The 15,040-nt window shown below is 37.5% G+C and overlaps 1 protein-coding gene across 1 annotated transcript in view; it reads right to left on the bottom strand.

The window, feature by feature from the left end:
• Positions 1-1,996: 1,996 nt before the first annotated feature.
• Positions 1,997-15,040, bottom strand: part of MOXD1 (monooxygenase DBH like 1) — a 51,371-nt gene continuing 38,327 nt past the window's right edge. The window contains exons 7-12 of the mRNA XM_048936053.1: positions 14,806-14,972; positions 13,731-13,922; positions 10,921-10,980; positions 8,630-8,772; positions 5,118-5,286; positions 1,997-2,442 (exon numbers count right to left, since the gene is read on the bottom strand). Coding sequence (XP_048792010.1) covers positions 2,275-2,442; positions 5,118-5,286; positions 8,630-8,772; positions 10,921-10,980; positions 13,731-13,922; positions 14,806-14,972 — 899 coding nt within the window. The 3' untranslated portion in view covers positions 1,997-2,274. The remainder of the gene's footprint in view (positions 2,443-5,117; positions 5,287-8,629; positions 8,773-10,920; positions 10,981-13,730; positions 13,923-14,805; positions 14,973-15,040) is intronic.

The following is a 15,040-nucleotide window of genomic DNA, read 5'->3' on the forward strand; positions in this document are numbered from 1 at the left end:
TATCTTTGTTTTGAGCTTTGGACGTTCTTAGACTTTCAGCATTTACTTATTTTCTTAAGTTTCTTTCATAATATAATGTGCTTTTATTTGTTTTAGATCTCTTATCTACAAGTATCCCAGAACTGTATCACCAGTCTCTATTTTTATCTACCTGTGAAGCAAGATTTTCTTTTCTGTTCCTGAAGAAGTTATAAAACAGTTGCAGGTTAAGTAAAAATGAGCCTTTAGTATATAAGGGAGGTGTTGCTGATAACAGTGACAGTTAATTCTCACAGACATGCTTTACATCATCTCATGGCACACTCAGTGGCAACAACAAATACGCATTTGTTCACATGTTATTAGAACGGGTACCCATGGAAAGGAAATTCCCATAGACAAAAAATAGCACCAACTCAGAGAACAGCCAAAGTGAATGGAAAGTAACCCTAGATCTGCTTTATCTTAATTACAAACCAAGTCTACATAGGACTCATGCTAGTAGTCCAGAGGAAGCAGCTGCGCAACAGTGATAAAGAAACTCCCCGGGATTTGATGGGAGTTGCTCTCCTACTCCAAGTGCAGATTGCAGCGTCAGGAGGATTTAGCAGGCCCTATGAACCTGTCTTCACAGATGATTTTAAACTCCCTTTATGCATACGTTTCATAATGAGATTGCTATAGCTCTTAGAAATTTAATCTAACATTGATTAATTCTTTCATCTCTACTTCAGGCATTAGTATCTTCAATGCCTTTCTTCTATGAAGACTTTCACACTAATTGTCATTTTGGCTATCCACAAATTAGCTTTACCAGCTTTGTGATGCTTTCCTTCTCACTACTCAAACACAAAGAAGACAGATTCCAAATTCCCTCCTTATTATCCTTCTGATGTGACAGCTCTTTGCATCAGAATAGACTGCTCTCATGAAGAAATTTAATTTCACAAACAAGTGCAGGTTTTAGTGGTTAACATCCAATGACCCAGAAAATCAGTTCACTTCAACTAAATCGAGTTCTTGATCTACTATGGACTGAGCATACTGCAGCACGGTGCTCAGTGACATAGAATGCACTTAACAAAATCTCTATGTAATAATGTCTACAGAGGTTAGTTGTAGTGCTGGTGCTGCAGTGGTTAGGGAAGCACTCTAAATATCCAAAAAAACTTATTTTCCCAGCTGAATTCCAGTAATGTTTAGGCTGAAGTGTGGAAAATGTATAGTTAACTGCAGCTACAGTGTGTCTGTAGAAATGAGGACTTAGGGACAAAGTTGTTTTCCAAGTGTGTTGCATAATTTCATTGGGAAACTATTAATTAGGTATCTTTAGGAAGATTTCCCTGCTGAACAACATCTGAGTAAAGAAGACACAGATTTTCACGTTAAACAAATAAACAAAAAGTCATACACAAGGTGTGCGGTATGCAAAAAATAAGCTCTTTATCAACAGTTTGGTATATCAGGATGCTTGGCATGTGCTAACAATAGCTGCTGGCAGGCTCGGACTCTCCTCTCTGTGCATGCCAGTGCCTGGCATTGAGATTGATCTTCATCACTGCTGCTATATCGAGGTTGTGCACAACAAGGATGTGTTAGCCTCACCAAAGCTCTACTTGGCCTACCCAAAACCTTAAGAAAAAAGAAAGACTGAACTGTCAGGGACTGAGGAAAAGATGAAGAGAAGAAAGGAGGAGAGAAACCCCTGGTTAGCCAGGGACTCCTTGTACAGGGATCTCTATGGGGAGGTTTGGGGTTTTCATCCATTTAACAACTGTGGCAACTTGTTTTTTTTTTCTCTTAGGAGGAGTTGCAATGTACTGCTCCTAGAAATGGTCCCCTAAATAAATTCTCCCTTTACTGGCTTTACTGCAGGTGCCAGTCAGACATACCCAAATACATGTTTATAGCAATAACATCTTAACCTGCACATGTCACGAACCAAGACAAAATAATACAGCATACTCCAGGTGGAATGTGGTTAACTAAGTTTCTTTTAGTTTATTAATTTCACCCATATACATAGTTGTTTTGAAAACATGATGTGAAGAGCCAGGACAAAGTGTAACAAAATGGTATGTGAAAAGGTTTCAATATGCAACGTGCCAGTGTACCTACTGTGTTTTGTATATACTTTACACTGAAAACAAGTAAACCGCAGTTTTCAAAGGAAGTACACATTTTATTTTGAACTAGCAAATTTAGTTTATTAATATGTAAAAAAATAAATCTACAACAGCAACAGTGCAAACACATCAGAACTTGCATGGCATACAGAACACAAATGAATAAAAATTATTGTACAAAGGGCCCAAAGTTTCCTATGGTAGTGGATGTGACATGTACCACAAACAGCAGAGTGAAGGATAAACTGCAAGGTAAACAGGAAGATGAACTGCATATTACTGGTTCTGTCTTGTACGGTCTCTCTATTTCAGGAGGAAAAGCTGTCATGCCTTGGAACTGCAATTAAAATGAAAAATTATCAGTTTCATCTTATAAGAGTAGAAATCTGTCAGAGCTTTCATGAGAATCTGTTGATAGCTTTGCATTGCAGTTGTGACTCTTACTGTGAAGACATCAAGCTCTGTACAAATATTAATATATTACACGCCAAACAATCAGCCAGTGTGTGGATCCATTGTTTTTAGCTTGGGAACAGCTGCATACACTGGCATCCTCTCCAATAAACAAGGTCAGGCTTTTGTTGGTTGATCTGTATGGCCTTGTTTTGTTTTGTGGGATTTTCTGGCTGGCTTGATTTTTGTTTTCATCTTTCTGAGAGATGCTACTGGGATATTGGATGATATCTGAAAGTATTCATGGCACATACAAAGCTTTTACTTACATGTAGAAGGCTGTTGATGGGCACACGTTTTATGACTTTAGTCCCACAGAATCACAGGATGGTTGAGATTGGCAAGTACCTCTGGAGGCCATGTGGCTCAACTCTCTAGTCAAGCAGGGCCACCCAGAGCTGTGTCATGCTTTTATATATTCAGCATTTTCACTCTTCTCTTAGAACTCAGTGCAATTCTTATGGAGTATGGCATCTACCTGTCTCTCCTGGCTTTGGCATGGAATCAGAGAGATTTTGGTGCACCACTTAGTTATAAATTTCCTAAATCTACTCCATGCTTACATGGTTTAATTCTGAATTAAAAGAAACACTGTCAGGCTTATGTTGAAGAAAAGAAGTTCTATGAAAAGTGAGCCCCTGGGCACAAACATTTTTGCAGGTTTGAATGTCCACCTGTACAATATACGCATGGTGTTTTTCTCCGTGTTGCAATTATCCTGCACTGCAGAGAATGAATAATCCAAATACTGGTTTATTCCTAGTGAATACAATACAAAGCTAAAACTGATCATTAGGCTATCCCTATAGCAGAGTGAAGGTATTTTCAATTCACTTCCTCCACTTCAAGTTTTTACCTTCTTGTGACAACTCACTGATTGTTTAGCCTTTCAGGTTAAATCTGTTTCCAATTTTGATGAGTATGGCCAATTACATGTAATATCACCACTTAGGGAAGTAAAAGGAAAGAGTCCTAATCTCAGCCTTGAAGAATATGCCTGAGTCATTCAAAATAGGAAACTAATGATAAAGAGAGCTAAGTACTCCTGGTTCCAATGAACTCACTGTTTGACGATGTTAAGACCTAAGTACTATTCCTTCATCCTATAAGATAAAGTGGAACAGCATTTTCCTGAAAGCAAACCACTCAAAGCATAAAGAAGCCTATCCCCTCCTGATAAAAATTCTGAGTGTTTTCCATCTTCTTTATATGTTTTCTCACTAATAATCAGTGAAAAAGTGGCTAAGCAGCTGCTACTGGCCAGCAGTTTGTCAAGAATCTTACCCCAAACCAGTGAATAGTCACTCATTCTATCATCACATGTATTCAGTAACTACTTTTCACAGAAAATCTGCAGTGGGGAAAATATTATATATATATATATATATATATATATATATGAATCTCTTTGATTACTTATAGCTCATAGTATTTCACTTACCTTCATTGGGCAGAACAGTCCAATGCTGGAGAGACCTGAGAACACTGCTGCTGAAAGGGGAATTTCTCCACTACCTGAAACTACTGTGTGACAGCTCAGAAGCTACAGAAGCTTTTCTGCAGAGTGGGGATTTCCTAGGACCAATCTCATGAGTAGTATTTAGTATCAGCTATGTTAAGCTGGCTTAAAATGAGTTAGGAAGTAAAGTAGCACAATGAGACAATTTCCCCTTCTGGGGAGAAAAAAGTCAAAAAATAAAATCAAATCTTGAATTTGGAATCTGTAAAGGAGTTCAAAGAGCAATGTATGTTTTCCAGTGGATGATACTTTATCGTGCTAGTAGTTATTTATAAGCACATATTAACATTAATGATAAGAGTTTTTCCCAGAGGTCCTGTTAATATACCAGAAGTAATTTAGAATGAAGACTAAATTAATGGGAAATTATTTTTATCTTACAGTTTTTTAATCAAAAGTACAGGGAAAGGAAAACTTCTGAAGTTAAAAATCTTCCAAGAATGTACAAAAAGACAGGCAACGCTTGATGCATTTTTCTGCCCCACTACTATAGATATCTCTAAGATACAATACCAACAGAAAAGTGAGAGATGTTGGAAGACTTTGTATAGATTTAAGTGGTTTAGACGTCTGAATTAAGAAATCAGATTCTTGAGAATTCCTCATGTAGCCAATACAATTTCCCCTACAGAGTGATTAAGAGAATGATTTAGAAACTTTGAATCTTCCATTACAAGACCTTAACATAAGTCCCTGACAGTGGAGGGAGCCAATGGAAACTTGATGCCAACATGGACACCTAATCTGAATACATGTTTATTCTTTGATCTGAGAACTAGACACAGTAGAAGAGACCATACACCTATTATTAATCCCAAGACCTGCTCAAAGTTCCAACTTTTCTATTCTTTATAAACATTTCTAGATCTCAAGTTCATGAAAACATCCATAAAACATTCTCGTAATTTGTTATTGCAGATCTTCAGTGGACATGTAAACAGTTTGAGGCCAAGTACTTATTCATAATCAGTCAAGTACTGTTTCATGGCATAGTTGCCTCCTTTTTAACATTTAGAAAACTTAGATGGGAATAGACTTACCGACCACTCCGCATTATCTGTTTTTGAACATCTCACATTCATTGGTAGTTTAAGCACCAGCTCATTATAGGAGAGACCCTCTGATTTGGACCACTTAAACTTGTTCATTGCATCCATAAAAGATAGGTTTTTATATTGCTTAGGACTCTTGATAATAAAAGGCCAAGTCCTGAAGAAAAATCAATAAAAAGAATTTTAAAACAAACAAACACCACCAAGTCAGAACCGATAAGGGATTTTACTTTTGGGAATTTATTAAGAAAACATGCTATTAAAATTAATGCATACATACATACATATATAAATATAAAACTCATTTGAAATCTCTGCTAGTGAAAACTGATACAATGTCACTAACTTCAACAGAACTTAGAAAGCTTATCATCAATTTAGGAGTTGCTGCCAGATGCTTTTAGAAGTGAAGGATTTCCAATTAAGAACTACATTGCTATTCTCTCATCTACAAACTGAATACACAGACAATTGAAAGCAAATTTTCCACTGTAAGTTTCCCAAACGCATTAATAAATAAATAAATAAATAAATAAATAAATAAATAAATAAATAAATAAATCTTGCCATCTGCAAGGCTTGACAGGCAGTGTTGTGAAAGCAGTTAGAAAGCTGTTTCCAGATGGCTCTGCCATAACTCAGATAATAGGTCAAACCTCAGCCTAGCACAGGGTTGCTAGGTTGGCAATGCTGCCAAAGAATTGAATGAAAATAACCAGTGTTTTGGACGTTTTCTTTTGGCATGTCTCAGTGCTATGGCTGCAAGGGAACTTTTGGCAAGAGGTAGGTTAGAGATCTGCTGTGCTGCTGTAGGAGAGCTGACGTTTGGAAACCCTCTCCACGAACAAGTGGGCTTAGTCTCATTCCCCACCACCTCCCTGAGATGGAGGAGTGGAAGGAATGAGATCTCATATCTTTCATTTAGTAATAGAAAATTCAAACATAGTAATAACAAAAAATAAAATTTAATAATGAGCAAACAAAAAAAAATAGCTAAAAAAAGCTTTTCTACTGTTTTTTTCATTCTTCTTGTTTGAATCAAGTGAAATGAAAGGAAAAAGCATGGTAAATGGGGCAAGTTTTCAAAAACAAAGTCAGATACAGCTTGTGCAAAAAATAAAGTGACAGAAACTTAATCTAACTAACTTAATGTTTTGTTTTTCTTTTTTGGATGAAGTATGTATTATACATTTAAAACATTTTAGACAGGACTGTATATCTCTTGCAGTACACTGTCTCCCATTTCTTTGGATAAAATTGCCTATGCCAATTTCAGCTTCATTCAATATCTAGGCATGGAGGATGTGATTTTAATCAGACGTCTATTTTACACAATTGTAGCCCAATCATTTTAATCTCAACTCCTAATTATTTATACCACTGTCCATGCCACCAGACTGAGGGAAAAAAAGAGTTTTGAAGTGAGCCACCGTTGCCTTGATCCTGCATCCAGTTGCCTTTATGTCTAAGTCAAGAGACTTTAGAGGAGCCAGTGAAGCAATTCCAGTGTAAAACTGACACAAGAGAGACGAGCATCGGGTCACATACCCTTAGGCTAACAGAGCTTAATGAAAAAAGAATTGTGGATTAGGTCATAAATACTAGAGACATTAACAATCTCTTCTTCTAATTACTCCACCATTTGCAGCAGACAGTCTGCATACATACTCTATTCAAAACATCTTTATTTCCCCAAGCCAAATGTGCATTTTTTTTCTTAAATACAGTTATCATGAATGAACCCTCAAGACAGCATACATTCGTTAGAATATTTTCATTATAACCTCAGAAAGACTCTTTTTGCTAGGATTAGCTTAGAAACTGTGCTCTCCCTGTACAAAGAGAGACTGAAAACAGCAGTGGCGTCAAAATGAAGTACATACTGGCTGCATTCTGACTTTCTTTAAAATATCCAGTCTTGGAGATAAACTACAGGACAAAGACCAATAAGCCTGTACATTAAATTGCTTTGCGATAAATTTTATATGTTTTTATGCAGACATACTGCATAAGGAAAGCCACCTTATAAAATTTAATCAAAAGGCCATGCTAGTCATCTATCCATTTAATTTTAAAATCTTACTTACTTGCCTTGGACTACATTTTGAAGGCTAGCAAGAGTTCTGCTGACTTGAATAAATTCTAATGCCAAATTTAACCTTCCCCTCTGCAAATTCGCAGGCCAGCAGCCAGATGCCAGCTGAACTGCATGGGTCTTCATAGGGCTTATTACAGATACTGAATTTTCACAGTGGACACTGAATTAGTCAGATCCTACAACAAAATGATCCCTTTCAATCTGAGCAGCTGGGCAATATTCAGCATTTTGTGGGTTATTTCTGTTAGAAAGAAAAAATGATGATGGAGCTAGGGGGGTTTTCTTTCTTACGCAATCCTGTTTACCTCTCAAAAATGTACAGTGATCTGTTTCCCTCAAAAGTGGGAATCAAAGTGTCAGAAGACAGTGTTTGCTCAACTTCTGCAATCAGTGGTTAACCAAAAGCCTGTTCTTCCTCTTGGCTAGATTTCTACTGCTTTATCTCCCTTTTTTCTAGACTTACTTTGCATATCATCTCCTGACTTGTAATTCTTTCAAAACTCCAGTAGCCTTTATTTCCCCATTCATGATGCTTAACTACCATTTTATCTCTTATTGTGAATGACTTAATATTCTCTCATCCCCTCCATTTTCTTTCTTACTTAGAACTTCTTGCCATTTTATGTATTCTTGTCAGTGTCAATGAAACAGCGATGAGCTCCACATGTGAACATTGGTTCTACAAGGGCTGCTCTGAAATATCTCCTATTTTATTATGCTGGCCCATGACTTCCGAGGCAGATGTTGGCTCTATGGCAGTAGAAGCTGAACCCTCCAGCCAATGTTCCAATACATTTTGTTGCCATGTGACAGATGGCAGCAGAGGAGCAGTCTGACCAAATGGCATCTGACATGGAAGTGCGTATGAAGCAAAGGTGTATGAAGTATGAAGCACTGAATTTCTCCATCTGGAAATTGAATCTGACATTCACTGATTCTTGCTGAATATTTATGGATACCAAACAATGGATGTGAGTGGTACATTTCAGTGATGACACCGTCAGAGCAGCTGTGAATCAACTTCAGCAGAATTAATGACAGCAGATCTACATGGACTAATTCAATGCTAGTGCTCCTGAAGTCCTACTTTTTCAAAATTATCTGTATATCCTTTAGTCATTTCAGTGTTTCACTGATATGTTGTGATAAACAAATACATTTGAAACATTAATATGATATTTATATGAAGTTTTATTTGTCTAGGTGGTTGGTGGTGAGGTACCTGCTGCAAGAAAAATAATTTTTTTAACAGAAGAAACTGTTTTTCAAATAGTAAAAAAACATAATAAAAAACAATTTGGCCAGAGAAACAAGTAGCTGCAAAGCACAGGTTATTCATCAAAATGAAGTGTCATGAGTGATCTTACAACAGGTTGCACATATTCACAAACATTTCACTTGCCTGACTGGTCTGTAGATTTCCTTAACACCAATGAACTGGAGCTGCTCCATGATGTCGGGAATACTTGCGCACCGGGTGAGGTTGATTCGTGGGTAATAGAGCAGATACGACAGGCACATTTCATTCCTGGTGCTCAGACCACCCTGAAAACGGGATTTTTCTTTTAATCTAGGTAGCTGTGGAACGCCACAGATAGAAACATTGGTTGTATTTATATGCTAATGAAATGTGTAGCAGGAGGCCCACATCAAAAGGTTTACTTTGCATGGTAGTTGATCAGGTAACAATAAACTATTATGTAATGAATTACAAAATACACTGCAAGCTCAAGCAACAACTCCTAAGCTGAAGAGATGTCGGAAAGAACAACGGTCAATAAAACGAGCCACTGTTATGTTCAAGTTTGATCTGAGAACTTCAGGTTTACTTTTAGCTGTCCTGAACGTAGTTATGTCTACCATGATTCAGAACAGGTGTAGGAAAAATCTAGTAGGATAATTAGTCTTCTTAATACGAAATTGCATGAGCTCTGCCTAATAAAATGGAGGCTGGGATGGAATATGTTTCTGTATGGACTATATGGACCTAAGAACAAAGGAGCACTAACTATAAAAGAATTGGTAAGATTTTTAGCTCTTAGAAGAAACATGCTCTGAAATAGTCTTCCACTGAGAATCTAATTTAAAATTAATATGGGTAAGTATGGACAAGTTTATGACCATTATGTGCCCCCAAATCCTGTGGAAACACTTCCATAAATCTCACAGAACCACAAGTGATAAGAACATGGAACATAAAAAGCAAGAACCAAGGTGCAAGAACTAGTGCAGTCACCACACAGGATAATAGGAGAAGCTGGACTTTACCCTGAAGTATGACAGAATTGGATAATTAAAATCCAACCACTTGCTTCTCACTAATAAACATTAGTAACAAATAGAAAGTAGCAGAGTTTATTCAGTGTAAGGATAAAAGTTTTGACAATCTCTTAGTTTGCCCTTTTTTGTCATATTCTGCTTTGCTGAATTTTTTAAAACTTCATGCCCAGCATCATCAGGGAAATTCTCTTTTCCTACCAGTATTCTAATCTGTGCTCTTTCAGGAATATTTATTTCACTGCCCTGCCACATGCCATTACACGTATCAGTTTGTAAGGTGTCATACCAACTAAAATTACAGCATTCAGCTACCTTTCTCATCTCAAAAGTAAGCTAAGAGCTCAAACCACAGATTTACTAACATGTTTACTTCCATATTAATCATATAATAATAATATAATAATGATAATCTTTACTAAAAGATATACTTCTATATGAAGAGTGCTTTAACATGGAAGCACATCAGTGCGCTTCACTACTCACATTGTCTGAGTGTTTTTAATTGTTTCTATGCTGATATTTCACTCAACTAAGATACAGTTAGCACAACAAAAACTAAAATGGCTTGATTCTTGCTATTTTGCTTTTCTTCATACATGTCCCGCATTTGCCCACAGCAAAGCCATGATTCAGCAAGAGCTATCCCTGTGCTCTCTGAGCATCATAACAAGGTCTTCCTTACTGAACAGGTCTCAACTTCTGGAGATCTGGATCCAGGCTCTTCTGAGTATAAGGGATCAGCCCAGCACCCCTGCAGGATAGATGCCTGCAGCTGTGCCCATCCCATACATGTTATGGGTCTGGCAACACTCCCTGGTTTCACTGTCAGCTGGCACAGTCCAGCTGCTGCATCAGCTGCGAATGCATGCAGGTAGAACACCCTCTCCTCCTGCCCTGCACAGAAGAGCAGCTGCCAGGGAGCCCCTTTGCAGCCCCTTGCCAGCATGCTCAAAGTAGCAGTTGGAGCAATTTGCTGCTGCGTGAGAAAGGTAAAATAATGATGTGGCTATTCCCAGCCACCTTATCCCAGTCATGCCTCAGTCCTACCTGAGGTACAAAAGCAAGTGGTTTAATCCTCGTCATGGCATAAGTGAAAATAAACTCATAATTACAACTTCAGTGAAAAACAGGTAGCAAGTTCATAAACATAATTCATTAGAATATGCAGAATTTACATGTTAATGCATGTTATGAAGAAAGTACTCATTTTTCAGTATCTGTTATGAACTGGCTTGCTTATTTTTATAAACTAGTCATATGCAAAATTATTATGCAAGAGATCAGACTTTAATCATAACAGTCCTTATGACTTTAAAACCTAAGAAATGACGTGATTGTGTAATTAAGTACATACATAAATTAGCAAGTAATCTCACACTTTTTAATTGCATCTTATGAATAAGATTTTCTTACCCACGTCATGCGTATTCGGTCCATAGTGCTGTAGTGACATTCTGTGATTAAATTATCCCCCTGAAACAGACGATTTCAGAAATTCAAGTTTCTGAAGTTTATCAACGCTAACTTCAAGTAACTACAGATGATGGCAAAAACTTAATAAAAACAGATCAGAGCAGTGGATACAAGCTCTTAAAAGAGCAAAGAATTAGGCAATTATTCTATGCCAAAATTTGGCACTTAACATTCATATTAGCCCAGTGCCTCAAAGGATCTCCCATGGATTTAAACAGAACCTTCTTAAGAGGGTGATCTGTTTTTTCAAACAGCAATGGAAGTGCACACTTAAAAGCCCATTTTCAGGAAAACTATATAAGTAGACAGTGCACGCACATGATTCTTTCTCCAAAACTCTTCCAGTGCTACTTTGCATATCTTTTCCCAGGCTAATTTATTCTGCCAACTTCTACAGAATTACTTGAAAAATCAGGAAAATAAGCTTTTCCACATCACAACAACAGCTATTTATCTGCCAAGTCTGCGAGCAGAGGAGTGGCAGGCAAAGACTTAGCCGCACTGACAGATATGTATGGGAAGGGCTGAAGACTTACCTTCTCAACTAAGTGCAATTAACTTTTTGCTGTCTCTACAAACAGTGTTTTTAAATAAAAAGGCAGTACCTTTGTTCCCTGTACCTAATCAAACACTTGTCTCAAAACCACTATGATGATCAACAGAAACAAAAATACTGAAGAATATAGAACATACTTCAAAAATCTGACATGTTGGGGCAACTTCATGTCACAAGGATGCCAGAGGCTTACTTGCTCTGGTTTCTTTCTGTTTGTTATCATCTTCACTTATCACCCACTGTATCAGTCTTTCTGGAAGAAATCAGATTACCCCCCCGAAGGCTGAAAATTTCTCCTTTCCTTTGGGCTTCACTCCTGCCAGGTCACTGCTAGCAGTAACTGTAGTTCTGGGCTACCAGAAGAAGGTACGTCAACCTTGCATTGGGCAAATGAAGTCTGAGTCTTCTCAGGGAGCTTGAACTGGCAAAGCATCACTTCTCCTCATGGCAAGAAGCCAACTGGCATCAGTGAGGACTCTGGCTCCCCTGGTTGAAGCTGGATCATATCATAAAAGTTTTCCACTTGCAAGACTAGATCTTTTGGTTCTAAATTCAGAAGGTGGTACTAGTATACAAAGAAAAACAAATCATCTAGACTCCACAGCTTAAAGAAGAGATATCAGGAGAGAATAACAAGAACTTCTATGATATTTTTACTTATATTATTATTAGCATTATTAGTTAATCAATTAGTCTTGGTTAGAATTACACCATATAATTACATTATATGAAGAATAACACTGGTATTTTTTGCACAAGATGAAAACAATTCAAAGGCATGGAAAAGGCTCACTTCAGAGAAAGAATTCCAGCTTCTATTTTAGCTGTCTGTTAAGTTGATGATACTATCAAATACCTCATCTAATCTTTTTGCTGTCTACTCCCTTTTGTTCTTGAATTTTAAGAGGCCTTTCTCTATAATCTGCATGGATTTTCCTGAAAGTATTATGGTCTTTGTAAACCTGTCATCTTCTGCCAGCCCTCTTCCTAAACTCTTCAACATTTCTTTCCTGGAGGAGGTAACATCAGTTTGTCTTTGAAGTCCTCGCGGAGTACAAGCAGTTGGACTTCAAAGAATAGATGCTGCACCTGAGCATCAAGACATTAAATTCTAAAGTTAACATTTTAGCTTATTATTGCCTTTCAGGGACAAATGTCAGAGTATCCCATAGTGTGGGAATAGAGGCTGAAAAAAACCCTAGAAGATCAAACCATGAGGATCCTGACTACACTTGAAGTTCAGTCATTCCAACATCCTTTACAGCTCCAGTTATAAATAAAATGCAGTTGTCTGACACTTTGCATCCAACCAATTTCATGAAGTAATGGGCTTGTTCATGTGCACCAGAACAAACACATCTCCACCTGCTCTGCTAGTTGGAAGTGGAGTATCCAGCCCTTTTTAGTGATAAGCTTTCTATCCTCAGGCCACAGCTTCAAAAATAGGTGCCTGCTCGAACTAAAAAGAGATGAATGAATAATTTTTAAGCTAGTGATTCACTCAAAAAATAAAGATTGCTTTCATGAAATACCTGGGGATAGCTACTGGTTTAATTTGAAGCTTTGTAATATAAATATATTTTTTACTTTTAAAAAAGTATATTACATTATCACAAAAACAGCAGATAGAATTGAATGATTTCCTCTTCCCCAGAATTTTGTTTACTCAGTGAAATCTCGTGTGGAACACAAGCTTAGAATTTTATTCCTAACAATAAATTAAGTATGAAAAAAGGAAAAACTTGGCTGATTCGTAAACATGCTTGCAAGGGTGAATACTTGCTATGCACAAATATTTGTGATGCACTACCTAGTTCCAAGGGCTCATTAAAGCCCCATGGTGATGTTTCCATCCTTCATCTGGTTGGATGCACAACAAAGACGCAACCAGGCACGCCTGTGATTTTATTTTCTGCTTTGTTCAAGCATTTGTAATAGCAAAGCTCAAATCGAGCAATTCTGGACATAAAACACATCCAGTGAATGAACCGATATCGGGTCCACGTCAGTTCTGTAATGAACCAGGTGGATACTCATGAGACACAACAGCTTTAATGCATTCATCTATTTGCAGTAACTGGAAAAAGGACCAAAACACCAAAGGAATTATGTAGCAAAATTAATCCTAAGTGTGAGTAATGTTAGGCAAGTGATCTCTTAGGCAATTTCAGGAAAAGAATTAAGAGTGCCATACCGGCATGATGGTTCTCTCTTCTTCCAGATACTGAAACTCTTGGAAGTTGAAGTCAAACTCATCATCATAAGCAAGCAGCTTCTGCTCCTCACCATTGCGGAAGTGACGCATCCTGATGGCTCTGCCAGCAAGGTGAGCATGAAGGAGGACCGCAAATACATGAATCCCACTAGGCCTCTCAGCACCTAGAGCCTGCCATGAGGAAATTAAGACCATCAGTACGCCTAGAGGTAAGGTAGTGTAATGCAGAGTGAAGATATATTCATTCGTGCACTTCATGTTTTACAGCAAAACACAGCCTGGAGCAAAATTAAATCAGAATGGAAATAATGGTTTAATATGCAAAAACGTTGATTTTGTCCTGGGGATTTTTTTTAATTTTTTTTTTTAACAAAAACATGCTTTCACTCCTAATGCACGCAGCTTTTATGAAAATCAACAGAACTGCCTATAATTCTCAGTATATTAAGACTTTTAAGTGTATTATATCAAAACCTACACATTATTTTACTGTTCTTGGCAAATGCTACTGAATATGGATGTCTATTATTATATACATATATGCAGCTGTGAATGAACACTGTGCCAAGAGAAGCCCCTTATATTAAGAGACTATAATTACAATATATTTTACTTCCCATCTTCAAGCCAATGGGTAGAGAAATATTGTTGGTTTACATCTGAAACTTTTTTTTGCTGGTTGGTCTAAGTATACTTTTCAGACTTTCACTTTGCTATTAGGAGCCTTTTGCACACACATGTATCTTAATTTCTCTCAACAGTCCTCCTAGGTTAGTGATTTCAGGCTACCAACAGCTTTGCCATGGAAAGCAATGCATGTTTATATACTGAACACAGAATTAAATTATCACAAGCACATCATCCAATATTACTCAGATCAGTAAAGCAATAGAGCATCCCAAACGCCTAGATTAAAGACTCAAAATTCTGGAGGGCAGCAGATGCATTGACCCAGTTCTTTAACCAGCAACTATCAATCTTTCCAAGGAGATAAAGAGCCTGTCCTAAACTAATTCAAAGCATGAAAGCCATGGGTTTCAGACAGGACACATACCTCTTCTAGACATTCCAACGTGCAGTGACCCTCTGACACAAATTCAGGCATGCCCGGTGGGATATTGTGGAAGAGGCTGACCCAAAGACCAGCTTCAATAACACCAGCATCGTATTTCCTTAAAACTGGAGTATAAAATAGCCTCAGACCAGAGTTATCTATCAAGCCTGCAACAAAACAACACAGTCAGCCATGGCAGTAAATCAGTATTAAAAAAATATATAAATCCAATCAT

This window comes from Lagopus muta, chromosome 2 (genome assembly GCF_023343835.1).
Source record: "Lagopus muta isolate bLagMut1 chromosome 2, bLagMut1 primary, whole genome shotgun sequence".
Taxonomy (NCBI): domain Eukaryota; kingdom Metazoa; phylum Chordata; class Aves; order Galliformes; family Phasianidae; genus Lagopus; species Lagopus muta.